Genomic DNA, 18714 nt, shown 5'->3' with positions numbered 1-18714 from the left:
ATTCCCACCAGCAGTGTGGAAGTGTTCCTTGATCACTGCGTCCATGCCAACAACTACTGTTTTTTGATTTTTTGATTATGACCATTCTTGCAGGAGTAAGGTGTTATTGCATTGTAGTTTTGATTTGCATTTCCCTGATCATTAGTGATGCTGAGCATTTTTTTCATATGCTCATTGGCCACTTGTATATCTTCTTTTGAGAATTGCCTATTCATATCCTTTGCCCACTTTTGGATGGGATTGTTTGTTTTTTTCTTACTGATTTGTTTGAGTTCGTTGTGATTCTGGATATTAGTTCTTTGTCAGACATATAGATTGTGAAGATTTTTCTCCCACTCTGTGGGTTGTTTGTTCACTCTGCTGACTGTTCCTTTTGCCATGCAAAAGCTCTTTAGTTTAATTAGGTCCCAACTATATATCTTTGTTGTTATCGCATTTGCTTTTGAGTTCTTGGTCATGAAATCCTTGCCTAAGCTGATGTCTAGAAGGGTTTTTCCAATGTTATTGTCTAGAATTTTTGTAGTTTCAGGTCTTAGATTTAAGTCCTTAATCCATCTTGGGTTGATTTTTGTATAAGGTGAGAGATGAGGGTCCAGTTTTATTCTTATACATGTGGCTAGCCGATTATCCCATCACCATTTTTTGAAAAGCGTGTCCTTTCCCCACTTTAGGTTTTTGTTTGCTTTGTCGAAGACCAGTTGGCTTAAGTATTTGGGTTTATTTCTGGGTTCTCTGTTCTATTCAGTTGGTCTATGTGCCTATTTTTATACCAGTACCATGTTGTATGATGCCTCCTGATTTGTTCTTTGTAGTTTTGCTTTGGCTAGGCAGGCTCTTTTTTGGTTACATATGAATTTTAGAATTGTTGTTTCTCGTTCTTTGAAGAATGATGGTGGTATTTTGATGGGGGTTGCATTGAATTTGTAGATTGCTTTTGGCAGTATGGTCATTTTCACAATATTGATTCTACCCATCCATGAGCATGAAATGTATTTCCGTTTGTTTGTGTTGTCTGTGATTTCTTTCAGCAGTGTTTTGTAGTTTTCCTTGTAGAGGTCTTTTGACTTCTTTGTTACATATATTCCTAAGTATTTTGTTTTTTTGCAGCTATTGTAAAAGGGGTTGTGTTCTTGATTTGATTCTCCACTTGGTCACTGTAGAAGAGCTACTGATTTGTGTACATTAATCTTGTGTCTAGAAACTTTGCTGATTTCTTTTATCAGTTCCAAGAGCTTTCTGGAGGAGTCTTTAGGGTTTTCAAGGTAAACGATCATATCGTCAGCAAGCAGTGACAGTTTGACTTCCTCTTTACTGATTTGGATGCTCTTTATTTATTTCTTGACTGATTGCTCTGGCTAGGACTTCCAGGGCTATGTTGAAGAGGAGTGGTGAGAGTGGGCGTCCTTGTCTTGTTCTGGTTCTCAGAGGGAATGCTTTTAACTTTTCCCCGTTCAGTATTATGTTGGTTGTGGGTTTGTCATAGATGGCTTTTATTACATTGAGGTTTGTCCCTTGTATGCCGATTTTGTTGAGACTTTTAATCATAGAGCGATGCTGGATTTTGTCGAATGCTTTTTCTGCATCTATTGGGATGATCATGTGACTTTTGTTTTTAATTCTATTTATGTGGTGTATCACATTTATTGACTTGCATATGTTAAACCATCCCTGCATCCCTGGTGTGAAAGCCACTTGATCATGCTGGATTTTCTTTTTGATATGTTGTTGGATTCAGTTAACTAGTATTTTGTTAAGGATTTTAGCGTCTATGTTCATCAAGGATATCAGTCTGTAGTTTTCATTTTTGTGTATGTCCTTTCCTGCTTTTGGTATTAGGGTGATGCTGGCTTCATAGAATGAATTAAGGAGGGTTTCTTCTTTCTCTATCTTGTAGAATAGTGTCAAAAGGATTGGTACCAATTCTTCTTTGAATGTCTAGTAGAATTCTGCTGTGAATCCTTCTGGTCTTGGATTTTTTTATGTTGGTAATTTTTAAATTACCGTTTCAACATCACTGCCTGTTATTGATCTGTTCAGGGTTATCTAATTCTTCCTGATAAAAGCTAGGAGGGCTGTATTTTTCCAGGAATTTACCCATCTCTTCTAGGTGTTCTGGTTTATGTGTGTAAAGGTGTTCATAATAGCCTTGAATGACCTTTTGTATTTCAGTGGTGTCAGTTGTAATATCACCTGTTTTGTTTCTTAGTGAGGTTATTTGGATTTTCTCTCTTCTTTTCTTGGTGAATCTTGCTAATGGTCTATCAATTTTATTTATCTTTTCAAAGAACCAGTTTTTTTGTTTCATTTGCCTTTTGTATTGCTTTGTTTTGTTTCAATTTCATTTAGTTCTGCTCTGATCTTGGTTATTTCCTTTCTTCTGCTGTGTTTGAGTTTGGTTTCTTCTTGTTTCTCTAGTTCCTTGAGGCGTGACATTAGAATGTTAATTTTTGTCATATTACCAGTGTTGGTTTTCTGGTTCCTTCTCATTTGAGTAGACTCTGTCAGAGAGAAGGTCTTAGGATTAAGGCTGTTGTTCAGATTCTTTTGTCCCACAGGGTATTCCCTTGATGTAGTAGTCTCCCCCTTTTCCTATGGATGTGGCCTCCTGTGAGCCGAGCTGCAGTGATTGTTGTCTCTCTTCCGGGTCTAGCCACCCAGCAAGTCTACCTGGCTCTGGGCTGGTACTGGGGGTTGTCTGCACAGAGTCTTGTGATGTGAACCTTGTCTGTGGGTCTCGCAGCTGCGGATAGCAGCATTTGTTCTGGCGGAGTTGGCGGTGGCGTGCAATGGACTCCTCCTTGAGGGTTCTTAGCTTTGGTGGTTTAATGCTCTGTTTTTGTGCTGGTTGACCTCCTGTCAGGAGGTGGCGCTTTCCAGAGAGCATCAACTGTGGTAGTATGAAGAGAAACCAGCAATAGGCGGGGCCCTAGAACTCCCAAGATTATATGCCCTTTGTCTTCTGCTACCAGGGTGGGTAGGGAAGGACCACCAGGTGGGGGCAAGGCTAGGTGTGTCTGAGCTCAGCCTCTCCTTGGGCTTGTCTTGCTGTGGCTGCTTCAGTTTCTTCAGTGGGGGTGTGTGTTCAGGAGAGGAGGTGCTCCCTTTCCCACTTCTGCACTTGGGGCACTCACAGTATTTGGGGTGTCTCCTGGGTCCTGCAGGAGCAGTCCACCTCCTTCACAGAGTCTGTGGGTCTTCTTGGGATTGCTGCTTTGTTCTTGGAGTCGATCCGGAGCTAATGTTCACAATGTAAGCCTCTGAACACTGCTCTGTCCATCCAAGTCAGAGCTGCAGTCTAGTCTTGCCTCTGTCCCCCAACTGTTTTCTTTTTTTTAACATCTTAATGAGTATTGTGGAGTTACCCTGATAGTATTTTTTTAAATCTTCAATTATCCTTTGAGTTACAAACAATTCAATTACATATGCTCTCGAAAAAAATTTTTAAAAATTTACAAAATAAAAAAATAAAAATCTTTGATTAAACCAACTCCAAGGGGTAGCTGATTTTCCATATAGTTTTAAGAGATGACCTGGACAATCATTTGGTGCTTCTAACACAGAGCCACCCTATTTCTTTGTATTTTTCCCTTTTGTACCTCATTTTCAAGAGGAATCCTGTAGCATTTTGTATCTTTTGTACCCCACTGTTTTCTACTAAGCAGGCAATTTTGGCTGCTAATACTACAGACTGAACTTAAGGACCTTTAGTCAAGGGGATAATGTCCCTGGAATAACCTCTGATCACTTGCTTGGAGAAAAATCAATACTGTTTTCAGCTTTCATAAGCACTCTTCATTATAGGGTCAGGCAAGGCGTCATTCATGTCTAACGGGTTGAAATAGTTAGGAAGTGATAAAAATGTCTAAAAATAGAATGATAACTACATAAATAAACATGGTAAGTAGCAGGAGTTAGAAGAGTCTCCATCCTTTTGCTGAATTTGTCAGTGCTACCTTAGGTTATAGCAACTCAGCCTAGCACAATATCTGATACATAGAAGACTCTCGATAAATACTTGTAGGATGATAATGAATGGATGGGGGGATGGATGGATGCTTTGATGGAAAAAACAGAAAGCTCTTAAAAGAGAATTCTAGTTTTTTGAAATAGCCAGCAGAATGGTTGTGTGTGTGTACATGTTTGCTTGTGTGTGTCCACATGTGGGTTTGAAAGAGCTCAGATTGGCAGAAAGGGAGTTTCTTGATAAGTGCATTTGCTATTTGGAAGACTGCATGGTTGTGGTCATGCATTTTACATTCTTCTGTGAATTAATGGCTGCCTGTTCTTTCCCACATGGCATGAAAATTCGGGCTGGTCATCTAACAGATACTTTTTTCTGTTTTCTTTTCTTTCTTTTTATTTTTTTGCCATGCAATAAAATAGAAGCTTATTATTTATGGAATAGTAAGAATTTGGGCCTGTTCAGAGGCCCCAGGGAACCAGGTCTATAAGATCCTTGGTAGCTAATTGTGAACATGTGCTTTGAATATCTCCATGGCAGGTAAAAGAGAGGCTGCAGAAGATGGGGCCGTTCCAGCCTATGAACATTTTCCTCAGGCAGGAAATAGACAGAATGCAAAGGGTACTCAGCCTTGTCCGCAGCACCCTCACTGAGCTGAAACTTGCTATTGATGGCACCATCATCATGAGCGAAAATCTGCGAGATGCATTGGATTGCATGTTTGATGCTAGAATCCCTGCTTGGTGGAAAAAAGTATGTATAAGCCTGCTGTTATTCTGCCTGTTCACCTACTATTATGAAGAGTTGTAATTGGCAAGTGGAAAGCATGAAAGGATAATTTAGTCAACATGATTCTTTTGCATAAGGACTAAGCCCCTTATAGCCCTGTATTTTTAGACCATAGGTAGGGAAGGAAGTTTTTTTTTAGCAAATCCCATGAATCAGGTTCTCTGCTAGGACATTTAAATGCGTTATTTTACTTAAATTTTGTATTTTACTGCTCTTATTTTACAGATGAGAAACTTAAGGTTGGGACAGGCTAAGTCTTTTCTCAGATTACAGATCTAAGTATTCCAAGAATCAGAATTTAAACCCAAGCTCCTGGACTCCAAAGCCCATGATGTTGGTTTCATAGAAGGAAACATGCCTCACCCTAACATCAAAAGTCACGCCAAAAGAAAAAAAAAAAGAGTTTCGTATAAGGTGTAAGGAAGGGATCCAGTTTCAGCTTTCTCCATATGGCTAGCCAGTTTTCCCAGCACCATTTATTAAATAGGGAATCCTTTCCCCATTTCTTGTTTTTCTCAGCTTTGTCAAAGATCAGATAGTTGTAGATATGTGGCGTTATTTCTGACGGCTCTGTTCTGTTCCATTGATCTATATCTCTGTTTTGGTACCAGTACCATGCTGTTTTGGTTACTATAGCCTTGTAGTATAGTTTGAAGTCAGGTAGTGTGATGCCTCCAGCTTTGTTCTTTTGGCTTAGGATTGACTTGGCGATGCGGGCTCTTTTTTGGTTCCATATGAACTTTAAAGTAGTTTTTTCCAATTCTGTGAAGAAAGTCATCGGTAGCTTGATGGGGATGGCATTGAATCTGTAAATTACCTTGGGCAGTATGGCCATTTTCACAATATTGATTCTTCCTACCCATGAGCATGGAATGTTCTTCCATTTGTTTGTATCCTCTTTTATTTCCTTGAGCAGTGGTTTGTAGTTCTCGTTGAAGAGGTCCTTCACATCCCTGTAAGTTGGATTCCTAGGTATTTTATTCTCTTTGAAGCAATTGTGAATGGGAGTTCACTCATGATTTGGCTCTCTGTTTGTCTGTTATTGGTGTATAATTCAAGATGGATTAAAGACTTAAACGTTAGACCTAAAACCATAAAAACTCTAGAAGAAAACCTAGGCATTACCATTCAGGACATAGGCATGGGCAAGGACTTCATGTCGAAAACACCAAAAGCAATGGCAACAAAAGCCAAAATTGACAAATGGGATCTAATTAAACTAAAGAGCTTCTGCACAGCAAAAGAAACTACCATCAGAGTGAACAGGCAACCTACAAAATGGGAGAAAATTTTTGCAACCTACTCATCTGACGAAGGGCTAATATCCAGAATCTACAATGAACTCCAACAAATTTACAAGAAAAAAACAACCCCATCAAAAAGTGGGTGAAGGACATGAACAGACACTTCTCAAAAGAAGACATTTATGCAGCCAAAAAACACATGAAAAAATGCTCACCATCACTGGCCATCAGAGAAATGCAAATCAAAACCACAATGAGATACCATCTCACACCAGTTAGAATGGCGATCATTCAAAAGTCAGGAAACAACAGGTGCTGGAGAGGATGTGGAGAAATAGGAACACTTTTACACTGTTGGTGGGACTGTAAACTAGTTTAACCCTTGTGGAAGTCAGTGTGGCGATTCCTCAGGGATCTAGAACTAGAAATTCCATTTGACCCAGACATCCCATTACTGGGTATATACCCAAAGGACTATAAATCATGCTGCTATAAAGACACATGCACACGTATGTTTATTGCGGCATTATTCACAATAGCAAAGACTTGGAACCAACCCAAATGTCCAACAATGATAGACTGGATTAAGAAAATGTGGGAAATATACACCGTGGAATACTATGCAGCCATAAAAAAGGATGAGTTCATGTCCTTTGTAGGGACATGGATGAAATTGGAAATCATCATTCTCAGTAAACTATCGCAAGAACAAAAAACCAAACACCGCATATTCTCACTCATAGGTGGGAATTGAACAATGAGAACACATGGACACAGGAAGGGGAACATCACACTTCGGGGACTGTTGTGGGGTGGGGGAGGGGGGAGGGATAGCATTGGGAGATATAGCTAATGCTAGATGACGAGTTAGTGGGTGCAGCGCACCAGCATGGCACATGTATACATATGTAACTAACCTGCACATTGCGCACATGTACCATAAATCCTAAAGTATAAAAAAAAAAAAAAAAGTTTCTGCTATATGCTGTCGAAATGGGAGGAGTTCCCTTGTCCCCCTCGCAGGGCATGTGACAGGGGTGTAGCTGGGTTTTCCGTGCCCTGCTGCTCAAATCCCTAGGGGGAGCATGCAGAGGGGCAGGTTGTGGGGACTGTTTGGGGGGCTCCAACCCCATGGCAGTGTCTAGGGTTGAGTGTTTACAGCTCCCGAATGGGTGTGTGTTACAGTATACTCTTTCAGTTTTGCCATCTGCAGATGGCTCGCGTTAATCAGCTCAATTAGACCCTCTTCTTTATCGCAAGGACAGAGGGCTTTCTGTTTCTGGGTTCTTGCTCTGGTGTACTGGAAAAATTGCCTCACATGTGGGCTTAGAGGTTGGGTGCAAGGTTTTATTGAGTGGTGGAAGTTGCTCTCAGCAAGGTGGATGGGGAGCCAGAAGGGGGATGGAGTGGGAAGGTGGTCTTCCCCTGGAGTTGGGCCGCCCAGTGACCGGACTCTTCTCTGACCATGCCTGAGCAAATTCCACGTCGTCCCACTGTCATCGGTATCTGTTGGTCCTGCCAGTATCTGCTGGTGTCTGTCAGTGTGCCCTTCTGCGCTTCTGCTTCTCTTGACATCCAGCCACTTGTGTGTGTGCCCGCTATGGTCTCTTGGGTTTATATGGGCACAGGATGGGGGCCATGGTGGGCCAGAGTGGTCTTGGAAAATGCAACATTTGGGCACGAAAGCAAGAGTGCCTGTTCTCACTTAGGTCTGTGGGCACAAGCCTGAGGGTGGAGCCTTCACCAGGGACCCTGCCCTTCTCTACCCAGCACTTCCCTGCCCCCCTCCAGTATCACTACATCTGTAAATACAGTATGTAGTATGTATATATCAAAATAAGAGGATAAGAATTTAACAGCATGTTCACTGGTTACTTGTTAGTAATTGTGCTAAAGACAGATACAGTTTTAAGGAATAATTTTTGACTTGGAAAAGTAAAATGAGTTCCTGAGTGTCTTTGTAAGTAGGAAAATAAGTGTATTTTAGTAGAGGACATTTGAAGGGATGGAACCTAAATTGTATTCTTCTCTTTGTTCTGTATTTGTGTGTGTGTGTGTGTGTGTGTGTGTGTGTGTGTGTGTGTGTGATGTGTATGCACACCCATGTTATGGGGAGGCATAAGTGAAGTTGCTAAGATTAATTATGGTGAAAACATACATAGGAAAAGAGTGGGAGGTGTAGCTGTCTTGTATAACCTATTTCTTGGGAAAATCTGGATCTGCTCCATGGCTTCCTTTCCATCTGACTCCTGCCATTGTCTGGGGGACTCCACACCCACAGCATGAACCCAAGCAGGGCTGACCTGACTGGTCACTCCCAATGTCCCTGCTCCCTAGATTTTCACTTCTGCTCCACTTCCTCATTCACTTGCCCTGCTACACCTAAAGGTTGGAAGAAGGGGGAAATCAAGACAGAAATGCAGGCATGGAAAGGCAACAGGATTCACCCCTTTGAGATCTCAAGTTATGCATGTGAATGAAACCGGCTTTCACTGGTGTGCCTCGCCTCCAGCTGGCTTCAACTGCCAGGAGTAGGCCTGGGAAGGTAGATACTTGAGGAGCTTCCGTGTTGGACACCCACCTGGAGAGTGCAGTGGCGGTGTGGTAGGATTTTTTGACTGCCATAACAAAGTACCACCGACTGGGTGGCTTAGGCAAAAGAAATTTGTTTTCTTGCAATTCTGGAGGTGGCAAGTCCAAAATGGAACTGTTGGCCAGCCATGCTCCCTTCAGAGTGTCTAGGGCAGCATCTTTCTTTGCTTTGTTCTACCTTCTGGTGGCCCTAGGAGCTCCTTGGCTTGTGGCAGTCCTAGTCCAATCTCTCCCTTTGTCTTCATATGACTTTCTTTGCCCTGTGTACGTTGACATCATCTTCCCTCTGTGCACATCTGTCTCTGTGTCCAAATTTCCCCTTTTTATAAGGACAGCAACATATTGGATTAGGGTCACCCTTATGCCCTCATTTTCACTTGATTTCCTCTGTAAAGGCCCTGTTCCCACATAAGATCATGTTGTTAGGTGCTGGGGGTTAGGACTTCAATGTATGGTTTTGAGGGGACACAATTCAACCCATAGTGGGAGAGGTAGCTAGGTCATGGAAGCCATTCTCAACGGGGAGATTATAATGATGGAAGGTGAAGACGAGAGGAGAGGAGATGGGACAAAAACTGTTAAAGACTTATTTTAAAATTTATTTTACTTGACAAAAATTATATATATTTATGGTGTGCTACATGTTGTTTTGAAAGATGTGTATGCTGTAGAATGGCTAAGCTGGGCTAATTAACATAGGCATTACCTCACATACTTAATTAACATTTTCTGTGGTTCAGATCTAAAAGCCACTCTCAGCAATTTTCAAGAATACAGTCCATTGCAGCCGGGCGCAATGGCTCATGCCTGTAATCCAGCACTTTGGGAGGCCAAGGCAGGTGGATCACGAGGTCAGGAGATCAAGACCATCCTGGCTAGCATGGTGAAACCCCGTCTCTACTAAAAAAATACAAAAAATTAGCTGGGTGTGGCGGCATGCGTCTGTAGTCCCAGCTACTAGGGAGGCTGAGGCAGGAGAATGGCGTAAACCTGGGAGGTGGAGCTTGCAGTGAGCCAAGGTCGCGCCACTGCACTCCAGCCTGGGTGACAGAGCCAGACTCCCTCTCAAAAAAAAAAAAAAAAATTGTCTATTGCTATAAACTATAGTCACCTTGTTGTAAAATAGATCTTTTGAACATACTTCTCTTATCTAACTGAAATTTTATACCCTTTGAACAACAACTTCCTATTCCCTCCCTCCTCACCCCACCCTCTAGTCTCTGGTAACCACCATTCTACTCTCTATTTCTATGAGTTCAACTCTTTCAGGCTCCACATATAAGTAAGATGATGTAGTATTTGCCTTTCTGTGCCTGGCTTATTTCACCTAGCATAAGGGAGATGGGACAAAATTTATGGATGAGGTGAAAATCATGGAACCAAAGAACCGGATACCGTGCTTAGGTCAAAGGACTGTCCTTGAACAAGTGAACTGGAAGTGGAGATTGTGGTTGAAGAATGGAATGTGGAATGGGGGTGGTGCATGTTGGATTTCTTAAGGCGGCTAAACAGCTAGCTCTTTTCTCCACCTGAATTCCAAAGCAATTAAATGGCAGAAAAGGAGTAGTGCAGATTAGAGAACATTTACTGATAAAGCTGATATTGAACAATGTGGCTTCTATCTGCTGGAAGGTGAGTTTTGGGGTTTTAAAAACAGTATTCGGAATCAGACAGACTTACCCACCAGCAGCACTACACTAGACAGCTTCCTCTACAGAGACTTCCCTGTGAAGCGAGAGTGTGCAGGAGCACAAGAGAGTGTGGGAGCAGAAGAGAGTGTGTGGTCCCTTTCCCCTTGCTACCCCCAGTAATAAAAGCAGAAGGGGCTGGCTCGCTGGGCTTCCTAACTGTATCTCTATCTTTCCACCGCTGCTATGGCTTCTCCAACGTCCTGCTGCCCTAGTGCTAAGCCACTGATCATACTTCAGGAGCTGCTGTTGTAGCTGCACCCTACTTCCTATGCCCCTCACCAGCTGGGTGCATCCTTGGCTCCACACAGTTACTCTGGGACCCTCATTATGGAGGCCTTGTCATCTGGGAGCTGTACCACCTGGAACATGTGGCCTCTGAAGTCATCACAGCAGAGGGAAGGGAGATGGACAAGGCACCCCAGGTCTAGACTTTCTGGATTAGGAAGTGACCCGTGCCACTTTCATTCACAGTCTATAGATCAGAACTAGAGCCTTGGACCCAACCTAACTGCATGTGAGGCTGAGAAGTATAGGGGGCACATGGGACATCTGATGAGCAGAATCTGTCTCTGAAACAGCCAGAAACCAGATGAATTTCTTTACCTCCTGGGAGTGGGGAGAATGAGAGGGTCAAGGATCTTGGAACGTTATATGAAAGGAGCTGTCTCCCCATAGAAGGAAATATAGGAGTGGAAAAAAATGCACCTCCCAACAGGCTAGTGTTTGAGGATGACAAAATTTAACATGAGAGCATGGGAGCAGAGGAATAAAATGGAATGGACATCAGGGTCATTAGAGAGCAGAGGGTCATGAGATAAGATAGTAAGATGTTAAATGCATCATTCACATGGATGCTGAAGTCACCTAGAATGATTTAATGAAAGTAAATAAAGGCAGTATATGGGTTTTGAGTATGCACTTACTTGGCCGGAATACCCAGGTTCAAATCATGTCTCTTATGGGCTATCTAACTTGGGGTATGCTAGTTGCCTTGTTGTGCCTCAGTTTCCTTATCTGTAAAAGGGAAATAATAGCATTATATAATTCCTAGCATTATTGTGAGGATTAAATGAGTTGATGTGTGTGAAGTGCTTGGAACAGCGCCTGGCATGTGGCCAGTGCTATGTAAGTGCTTGTGGTTATTAATAGCAAAACTGCACCACCACCACCATCGCCACCACAACCACCATCACCACTATGACCATCACCACTACTGTCACCACCACAGCCACCATTACTGCCTCCACCACCATCACCACTACGACCATCACCACCACTGTCACCACCAATTACTGCCTCCACCATCACCACCATCACCACCACCACTACCATATCACCACCACCACCACCACCAACACCACTAACACTATCATAGTCATCATCCTCGTGATTATTTGGGGGATTGAGTAGAAGAGTAAATCAGGAGCCAAATTCCTTCATGAATAAGAGGAAGTGACCAGTAGGTGATAGAAACAAGAAGGGGTAAGGATAGTATGTCCAGATGGCAAGAGACTCAAAGGAAGAGAATGATGTAGTGTGATGATCTGACAATAACAGTCAGAAACGACAAGGTCACCTCCTCTTCTCCTGGCCCTGAGGGTTGAGTATGAGGAAAGCAGTAGCCTACATTTGGAGAAGGCTGTGAGGGAAGCAGTCTGTCCTGGGTAGAGTGTGGGGTGGGGGGCACACTTCAGTTAACAGAAGGGATGGAGAGAATGTTCCAGAATGAGGTGGAGGATCTAGAAGAGTTTTCTGATCATGGCACTGAAGATGCTGAAGGTAGAGTGGAAAGGCTTGGGAGGGGGGCTTGCCCCTTCTTATTGCCAAGGACAGAGGGGGATTCCGTCAGGTTGGGGGCTGCACAGAGAGGGCAGCGCACAGACGTGAGGTTGATGGGTGGGAGGATAGAGGGTTGGCCTCTGTAGGTTACTTGGCTAAATGGGAAGGCAGTAGGACTTGTTTAGTGCTGAGCCTCAGGTATGTCATCCAGGGCTTCAGCAGATTACGAGGCAGTGAGTTCTGCAGGCAGCATATAGTGAGTAGGACTTCTTCTTGTTGTCTTCTCCATGTTATTTGATGACACCACCCTCCATCCCTCTCATCACATAGCTTAGAGACTCAGAATCAGCTTTGACCAGACCCCTTTATTTCCTTCTCATCTTTAATAAATCCATTGCCCATGCCAGAGAGTTTTTTATCTGAATTGCCTCTTTTCATTGCCAAGGACAGAGGGAGAATCTTCCAGATCACTGGCCATTGTGAGTTCCTTCCCTACCAAACCAGATCACCCACCTTGGTAGGACCTGGGAGGCTCTGGAACAGGAATCCCTGTCAGGGGCACTCTCTTGTTAGCGGCTCCCTCTGCCCTCAGACCGAACGTAGTATAAACACACATCTCTTTTAGTTAACAGACCTATAAAGATAGCAGACAATGAGTGATTTAATTCTTAAATTATGATCATTTTATTCAGGTTTTTATTCTTCTCAGCTTATTATCAGACTTTGGAATCTCAATAACTCTTGAAAAATAGGCAAATTAATTCTTAAGGTATTTGAAATTCAAGTGTTATACCCAGGTTGATGACTACATTTATTCATACATAAAATATTGCAATTACAGTAAAACATTATAATCTATGATTTGAAGATACCTTACACTGCTGCTGCTGATGACATTAATGACATATTCATGCCAGTTGTCATAATGGAAGCTCCACAGGTGAATTCAGGGAGAAAGTCAGAAGCAATAAATGCAAATAGTTTGTGGATGATAAAGAGTCTTGGGTTTCCATTTTTTGCTCCTTCAGGAGAGGAAATAAAAGTGTATTCTAAAGGGACAAACATTCTGGAAAATAACTGTTGTTTACCCCATTAAAATTAAGTGTAGCAAGTCTTCTTCAACTTATTATGCATGGGATCTATTTTAAAGTGTTGATTTATCTTGATAAACCATGAGCATATTTAGGTAAATAAAAATCATTTTTTATGTGTTATAGATTGAAATTGTAACCTAAGGAAAAATGACAAAAGCCTTTAAATTTAATCCAATAAATTGTTTTGATTCCTTTACAGCAGAATCAGTGATGAATATATTGGTACATGGAAAGTGATTCAATTGACATTAGGTATCTTGAACAGCTCTGTGAATTGATCTGATGTTCATGTGATGACTAGTATATTCTGTCATATCTTAGTAGCGTTAGTATTATTAAGGAGAAAGAATAATTTGAAACGCTTATGCCAGAATCCAGGGAAAATTCATGACTTAGGGACTTTTTTCATTATAAAAGTGAAATTGATATTTCATCTTTTTTTTTTCAGTGAACATAGCTGGTTTACACTGCAGTATTAAACCTATATCAATTAATTGTTTTAATGTCTTCATTGCAGGCTTCTTGGGTTTCAAGTACACTGGGTTTCTGGTTTACTGAACTTATAGAAAGAAATAGCCAGTTTACCTCGTGGGTTTTCAATGGCCGACCTCACTGCTTTTGGATGACAGGTTTTTTTAACCCCCAGGGATTTTTAACTGCAATGCGACAGGTAAGAGCTCTGATTTGCACCTGTTGTGTTATTATAATTTTCCTCCACAGGATTTTCTTTCATTATAGTTTTAAAGACTATAATAAGACAGAGAATGACTGTCTCTTTTTGATACTAGCAGTTACATTGTCATGAACATAAATCCCAGCCAGTTGTTCTTAGGCTGCTAGCTCGACTTTCAAAATATTTATTTCTTATTTTTGTATTTGATTTGTTATTTCTTTTTAAAGTAGACATAGCTAAATTAGAATGTGGTTTTTTTTTTATGAGAGAATCTTGCTAATTCTTTAAATACTATTGTACTTCCTTCGAGTTAGAGTGATTTGGAGCCAAGCTTTCATTACTATTATGCTCTTTCTATTAAGACAAATCTCTAACTGCTCCATTCATCTTTTGCTGCCCTGAATAGGAAATAACTCGGGCCAACAAAGGCTGGGCTCTGGACAATATGGTGCTTTGCAATGAAGTCACCAAATGGATGAAGGACGACATTTCTGCCCCTCCCACAGAGGGTGTCTATGTCTATGGCTTATATCTTGAAGGTGCTGGCTGGGACAAGAGGAACATGAAACTCATTGAATCAAAGCCAAAAGTGCTCTTTGAGTTGATGCCTGTCATAAGGATTTATGCAGAAAACAATAGTAAGTTGTGTTGTACCTTCAGTAAGGGCTCGCATTGTTCGTTTGGATGACATTATCAACACAGGATTTCATTATTTTTGTTATCATGTAGTAGAGATTTTACTCTCTTATCAACTAGCTTTACATTCACACCCATGTTTAATGGGGACTGACTGACCTCTAGGCACTTTCTTGCGTATACTGAGGAGGCAATAGTTCTAGATAGTACTTGCTTATCTAATAAAGCAGATTAACATGTGTGGATACTCATGAAATATTAGCTGATGAGATAAGAAAGTAATGTTTGGCATAATTAATAGGCATGGGAAAGGAGAGTGAGATAACAGTGGGATGAAGTGGGCAGCGGCTGAGTCTCAGGAGCATTTGGGCCTGGACTGAGCTTTGAAGAATGGATACAATGTGGTAGGGTTAGCTGTGGTAAGGAGACTTTCTGGATAAGACTGCACAGGGCTCACTTGGAGGCTGTGTTTCTACCAACTTGGAGGTTTGAACCAGGTAGTGAAGTCTAGACTGAATTCAGAGGCATTTGGCTTAATCCTGTAGCTAATGGTAAAATACTGGGTTCTTATTTCAGTCTTTGAATGTAATAACACTTCTGTGAAGTACACACGTGATTCTAATTTAACAAAATTATCAAAGCTGTACTTGACAAGTCTAAAAATGCCTAAACTATTTTCCGTTGTTGGATTGATGTTTTCTGGTGACTTTTTTTGGTCACCTTTCACTCAGCTAACATCTCACAGCAATAACCACATTTCAGCACACGAGGGAATTCCCTGTTCATTTTAGAAGCATAAACCATAAACTCTAGCCATGATAGTGGACCCCAAGGAAGTACTGATTTTATGATAGAAGCACAGAAGATTCTAACAAGTAAAGGGATAAAATAATTTATGAACTGTAAGTATTTATTTATTTATTTATTTATATGAGACAGAGTCTCGCTCTGTCACCCAGGCTGGAGTGCAGTGGCACCATCTCAGCTCACTGCAACCTCCAACTACCGAGTTCAAGTGATTCTCCTGCCTCAGCCTCCTGAGTAGCTGGGATTACAGGTGTGCACCACCACACCCAGCTAATTTTTGTATTTTTGCTAGAGACAGGGCTTCACCATGTTGATTAGGCTGGTCTCAAATTCCTGACCTCATGATCCGCCCCCCCTTGGCCTTCCAAAGTGCTAGGATTATAGGCATGAGCCACCACGCCCGGCCCCAAGTATTTATTTTTTAAGCAAACATTTGCTGGATGTCTAATAGTTACCAGCCATAACCTTAGGTGCTATGGATGCAAAGATCATTATGAACCAGATCCAGCCCCCAGAGATTCACAGTCTAGTGAAGGAGATCCATAGTAAGTAAATAATGAAAATACAGATTGGTGCATGTTACGAAAGAGATGCTCAGAAAGAAAACATAAAGATGTCTAGGAGTTTAGGGGTGATTGCTTTTGAGATGTGCTTTGGAGGACAAGAATGAGAGTTATGGGGAGTTAGACTTTTCGTGGCAGAGGGAAATAGCATTAGCTCGCTTGGTCATTCGATGACTGCTTACTGACCATCTGCCAAACACTGCCCTAGTGCTGAGGCTGCAGCACGGAGAAAAGACCAAACAGGCTTCTCATTCTCGTGGAGCTGAGTCGCAAACAGGGGTGATAGCCGTAAAAGAAACAAATAGAGTTGGGCCTTGTTACTCACAGATTTGTATCTGTGAATTTGCCTACCTGCTAAAATTTCTCTATAGCCCCCAGATCAATACTAATGGCACTTTTACGGTCATTCACAAACATGTGCAAAGCAGCAAACAATTGGAGTTGCCAGACATACATATTTCTAGCTGGGACCAAACAAGGTGAGGCTGTGCCTTCTTGTTCCAGCTTTCATATTACAACTAAGTGTCCTGTTTGTTGTCTCTTTAGTACTATGTTTTTCAATGTTTTGGGGGGTGCTTTTTCCTATTTAAAATGGCCCCCAAGTGTAGTGTTTAAGTCTGCTGTTTCTGAGCACAAGAAGGCTGTGCCTTATGGAGAAAATACATATGTTGGACAAACTGACTTCAGGCATTAGTTATAGTGCTGTTGGCCTTCAGTGCAATGGTAATAAATCAACCATATATATTAAAAAGATATCCTTAAACAGAAACACACATGAAACAAGATCGTGTATTGACTGCTTGATGGAAATGTTGTGACCGGAGGCTTGCAGGAAACTAACCCTGTATTTCCCCTAGGAGAAATGGCTTGGTGTTTGTTAATTCAATATTCATGGTGACTTTATAGGACATAACTACTGTGTTTAATGAGAGTTGACTAGAAATGAACATACTGATTTCAGATACTTCTTGTTTCTCTGCAAAAAACACATGCGTGGTGTCTTAGTCCATTTTCTGTTGCTATAACAAAATACTACAGACTGGGCATGTGATAGACAATAGAAATTTATTTTGCTGCTGGTTCTGGAGGCTGGGAAGTCCAAGGGCAGGATGCCACCATCTGGTGAGGGTCATTCCATGGTCACAGACAGAAGGTAGAAGTAAGCGTGTGAGACAGAGAGGGGCACCAGGAGCTGGACTTGGTTTATAGCAACCCATTCTTGCAATAACTATCTCACTGGCATGATGATGACATTAATTCATTCATAAGGGATTCACCCTTTTGACCCAATCACCTTTTATCAGACTCTACCTCCAAATATGGTTGCACCAGTGATTAAGTTTTCAACACATGAAATTTTAGGGGGCAAATTCAAGCCATACACATGGTTGGAGTGTAAGATAATTTAGGAGTTCTGTGAGAAATATTGAGCTGAGATCCAAGTGACAGAAAGAGGCTATACTAACATCCTGAAGCAGAGGCAAGAGTGGAAAGTCATGAGGTGGTAATGGATGTGCTGGGTTTGATGAAGAGTTTAGTTCTGGGATTTAGAAGACAGACCCAGTCCAGGTTAGCTGGATGTTAGCAGTGTGTAGGTGGATAATAAAGCTTCCACATGAAGGAGGTTCTTCAGGTAGATGTGGAAATGGAGGAGTTGGAAGAGAGAAATGATATTTATGGAGAATGTTTAAAGGTGGATTTCACACCATGTCTCATTTAGTCTTTACAAAAGTTTGCTAGAGAAATGATTTTTGCTTTGAGGACAACAAGCTAGAGAGGTTGTGATTTGTTGAAGGGAATAAGGATTACCTTAGGAGGGGACCAGTGTTTAAAACATGAAGGAAGAAGAGCGTGTGAAGGGGAGAGTTGAGCATCAGATTAGGAACACGAAGGTTCTCAGCACACTGCTTGGCACATGGTGTAGTTCAGTATTCATTAGTTGAATCTAAAAAGATAAATGTGTCTACCTGGGCTTAGGCAAGCATACTGCCTATGGCTTTGTATTTACTGGTTCTTAGGGTAGTGTGACATCTTGGGACAGTAATTATTTTATAGAAATAATAATCAAGTGTTCCTTTAGCCAAAAATAGTATTTTAGAAAAATTGCTTTATCATATCATTGCATCTAGTCAACATATTGTAAAAATGTTTCCCTTATAAAATGAAACAAAAACCTTTTTCCAGTTGAGTTACATGTTCCTATTTTTTCTTGTGACTAAACCATAAAAATTCATGGCAATTTGACATTGAACATCTCAGCATGGTAGTAATAAAGTAATAATTTTATAATATTGGCAATTCTTTATGATTTAAGAACAGATTTTTATAGAAGAACTATACCCACCCTGCTGGGTATTAGCCAGTGGTGATGCTCATTAGCAGCAGGTAAGGGAGAAAATAAAATAAGCAAAGGAAAAAGGGGCTAATGTCAAAGTATTAAAAGAAAACTTTAGTTCTTTATTCCTTTTTTGATTTCAGTAAGAGTTGGTGGAAACTTGGTTTGCCAAATAGCTTTGTTGTTGAAGAGGTGTTTCTTTAGTGATGGAAAACTAACATTCTGTTACCCCTTTCATGTGATACATTTAATTTTTACTCAATTTTGATAATTGAGCCGGGCTCTGATTGACTTAAAAGGGTGTGTAGCACCATTAATGACCAAAGTGCAGCATTTAAAAATTGGAATTCTTATAGTTAACAGTTTTTACATTAATATGAAAGAAATTTTTCGATTTAAATAATCATTAAAATATAGATATAGGACTGGTTTGTTTTCTACAAGAAGAAATCTAGATATTTATTTTAACTCTAAAAATTGAGTGACATACCCTGAAACTTTAAAAAGAAATCATGTTTCTTGCTAGAAAATCACGGAAAAGTCATTCAAA

The 18714-nt window shown here is 41.1% G+C and overlaps 1 protein-coding gene across 1 annotated transcript in view; it reads left to right on the top strand.

Moving 5' to 3' along the window:
- Positions 1–18714, top strand: part of DNAH5 (dynein axonemal heavy chain 5) — a 328461-nt gene that overhangs the window by 303645 nt on the left and 6102 nt on the right. Inside the window, exons 76-78 of the mRNA XM_063664667.1 lie at positions 4502–4714; positions 13668–13820; positions 14230–14461. Of these exons, the coding sequence (XP_063520737.1) occupies positions 4502–4714; positions 13668–13820; positions 14230–14461 (598 nt within the window). The remainder of the gene's footprint in view (positions 1–4501; positions 4715–13667; positions 13821–14229; positions 14462–18714) is intronic.

The sequence above is a fragment of the Pongo pygmaeus genome, chromosome 4, assembly GCF_028885625.2.
Source record: "Pongo pygmaeus isolate AG05252 chromosome 4, NHGRI_mPonPyg2-v2.0_pri, whole genome shotgun sequence".
Classification (NCBI taxonomy): Eukaryota; Metazoa; Chordata; class Mammalia; order Primates; family Hominidae; genus Pongo; species Pongo pygmaeus.
The sequence above is the reverse complement of the archived record's forward strand: the minus strand, read 5'-3'. Positions and strand labels throughout refer to the sequence as shown.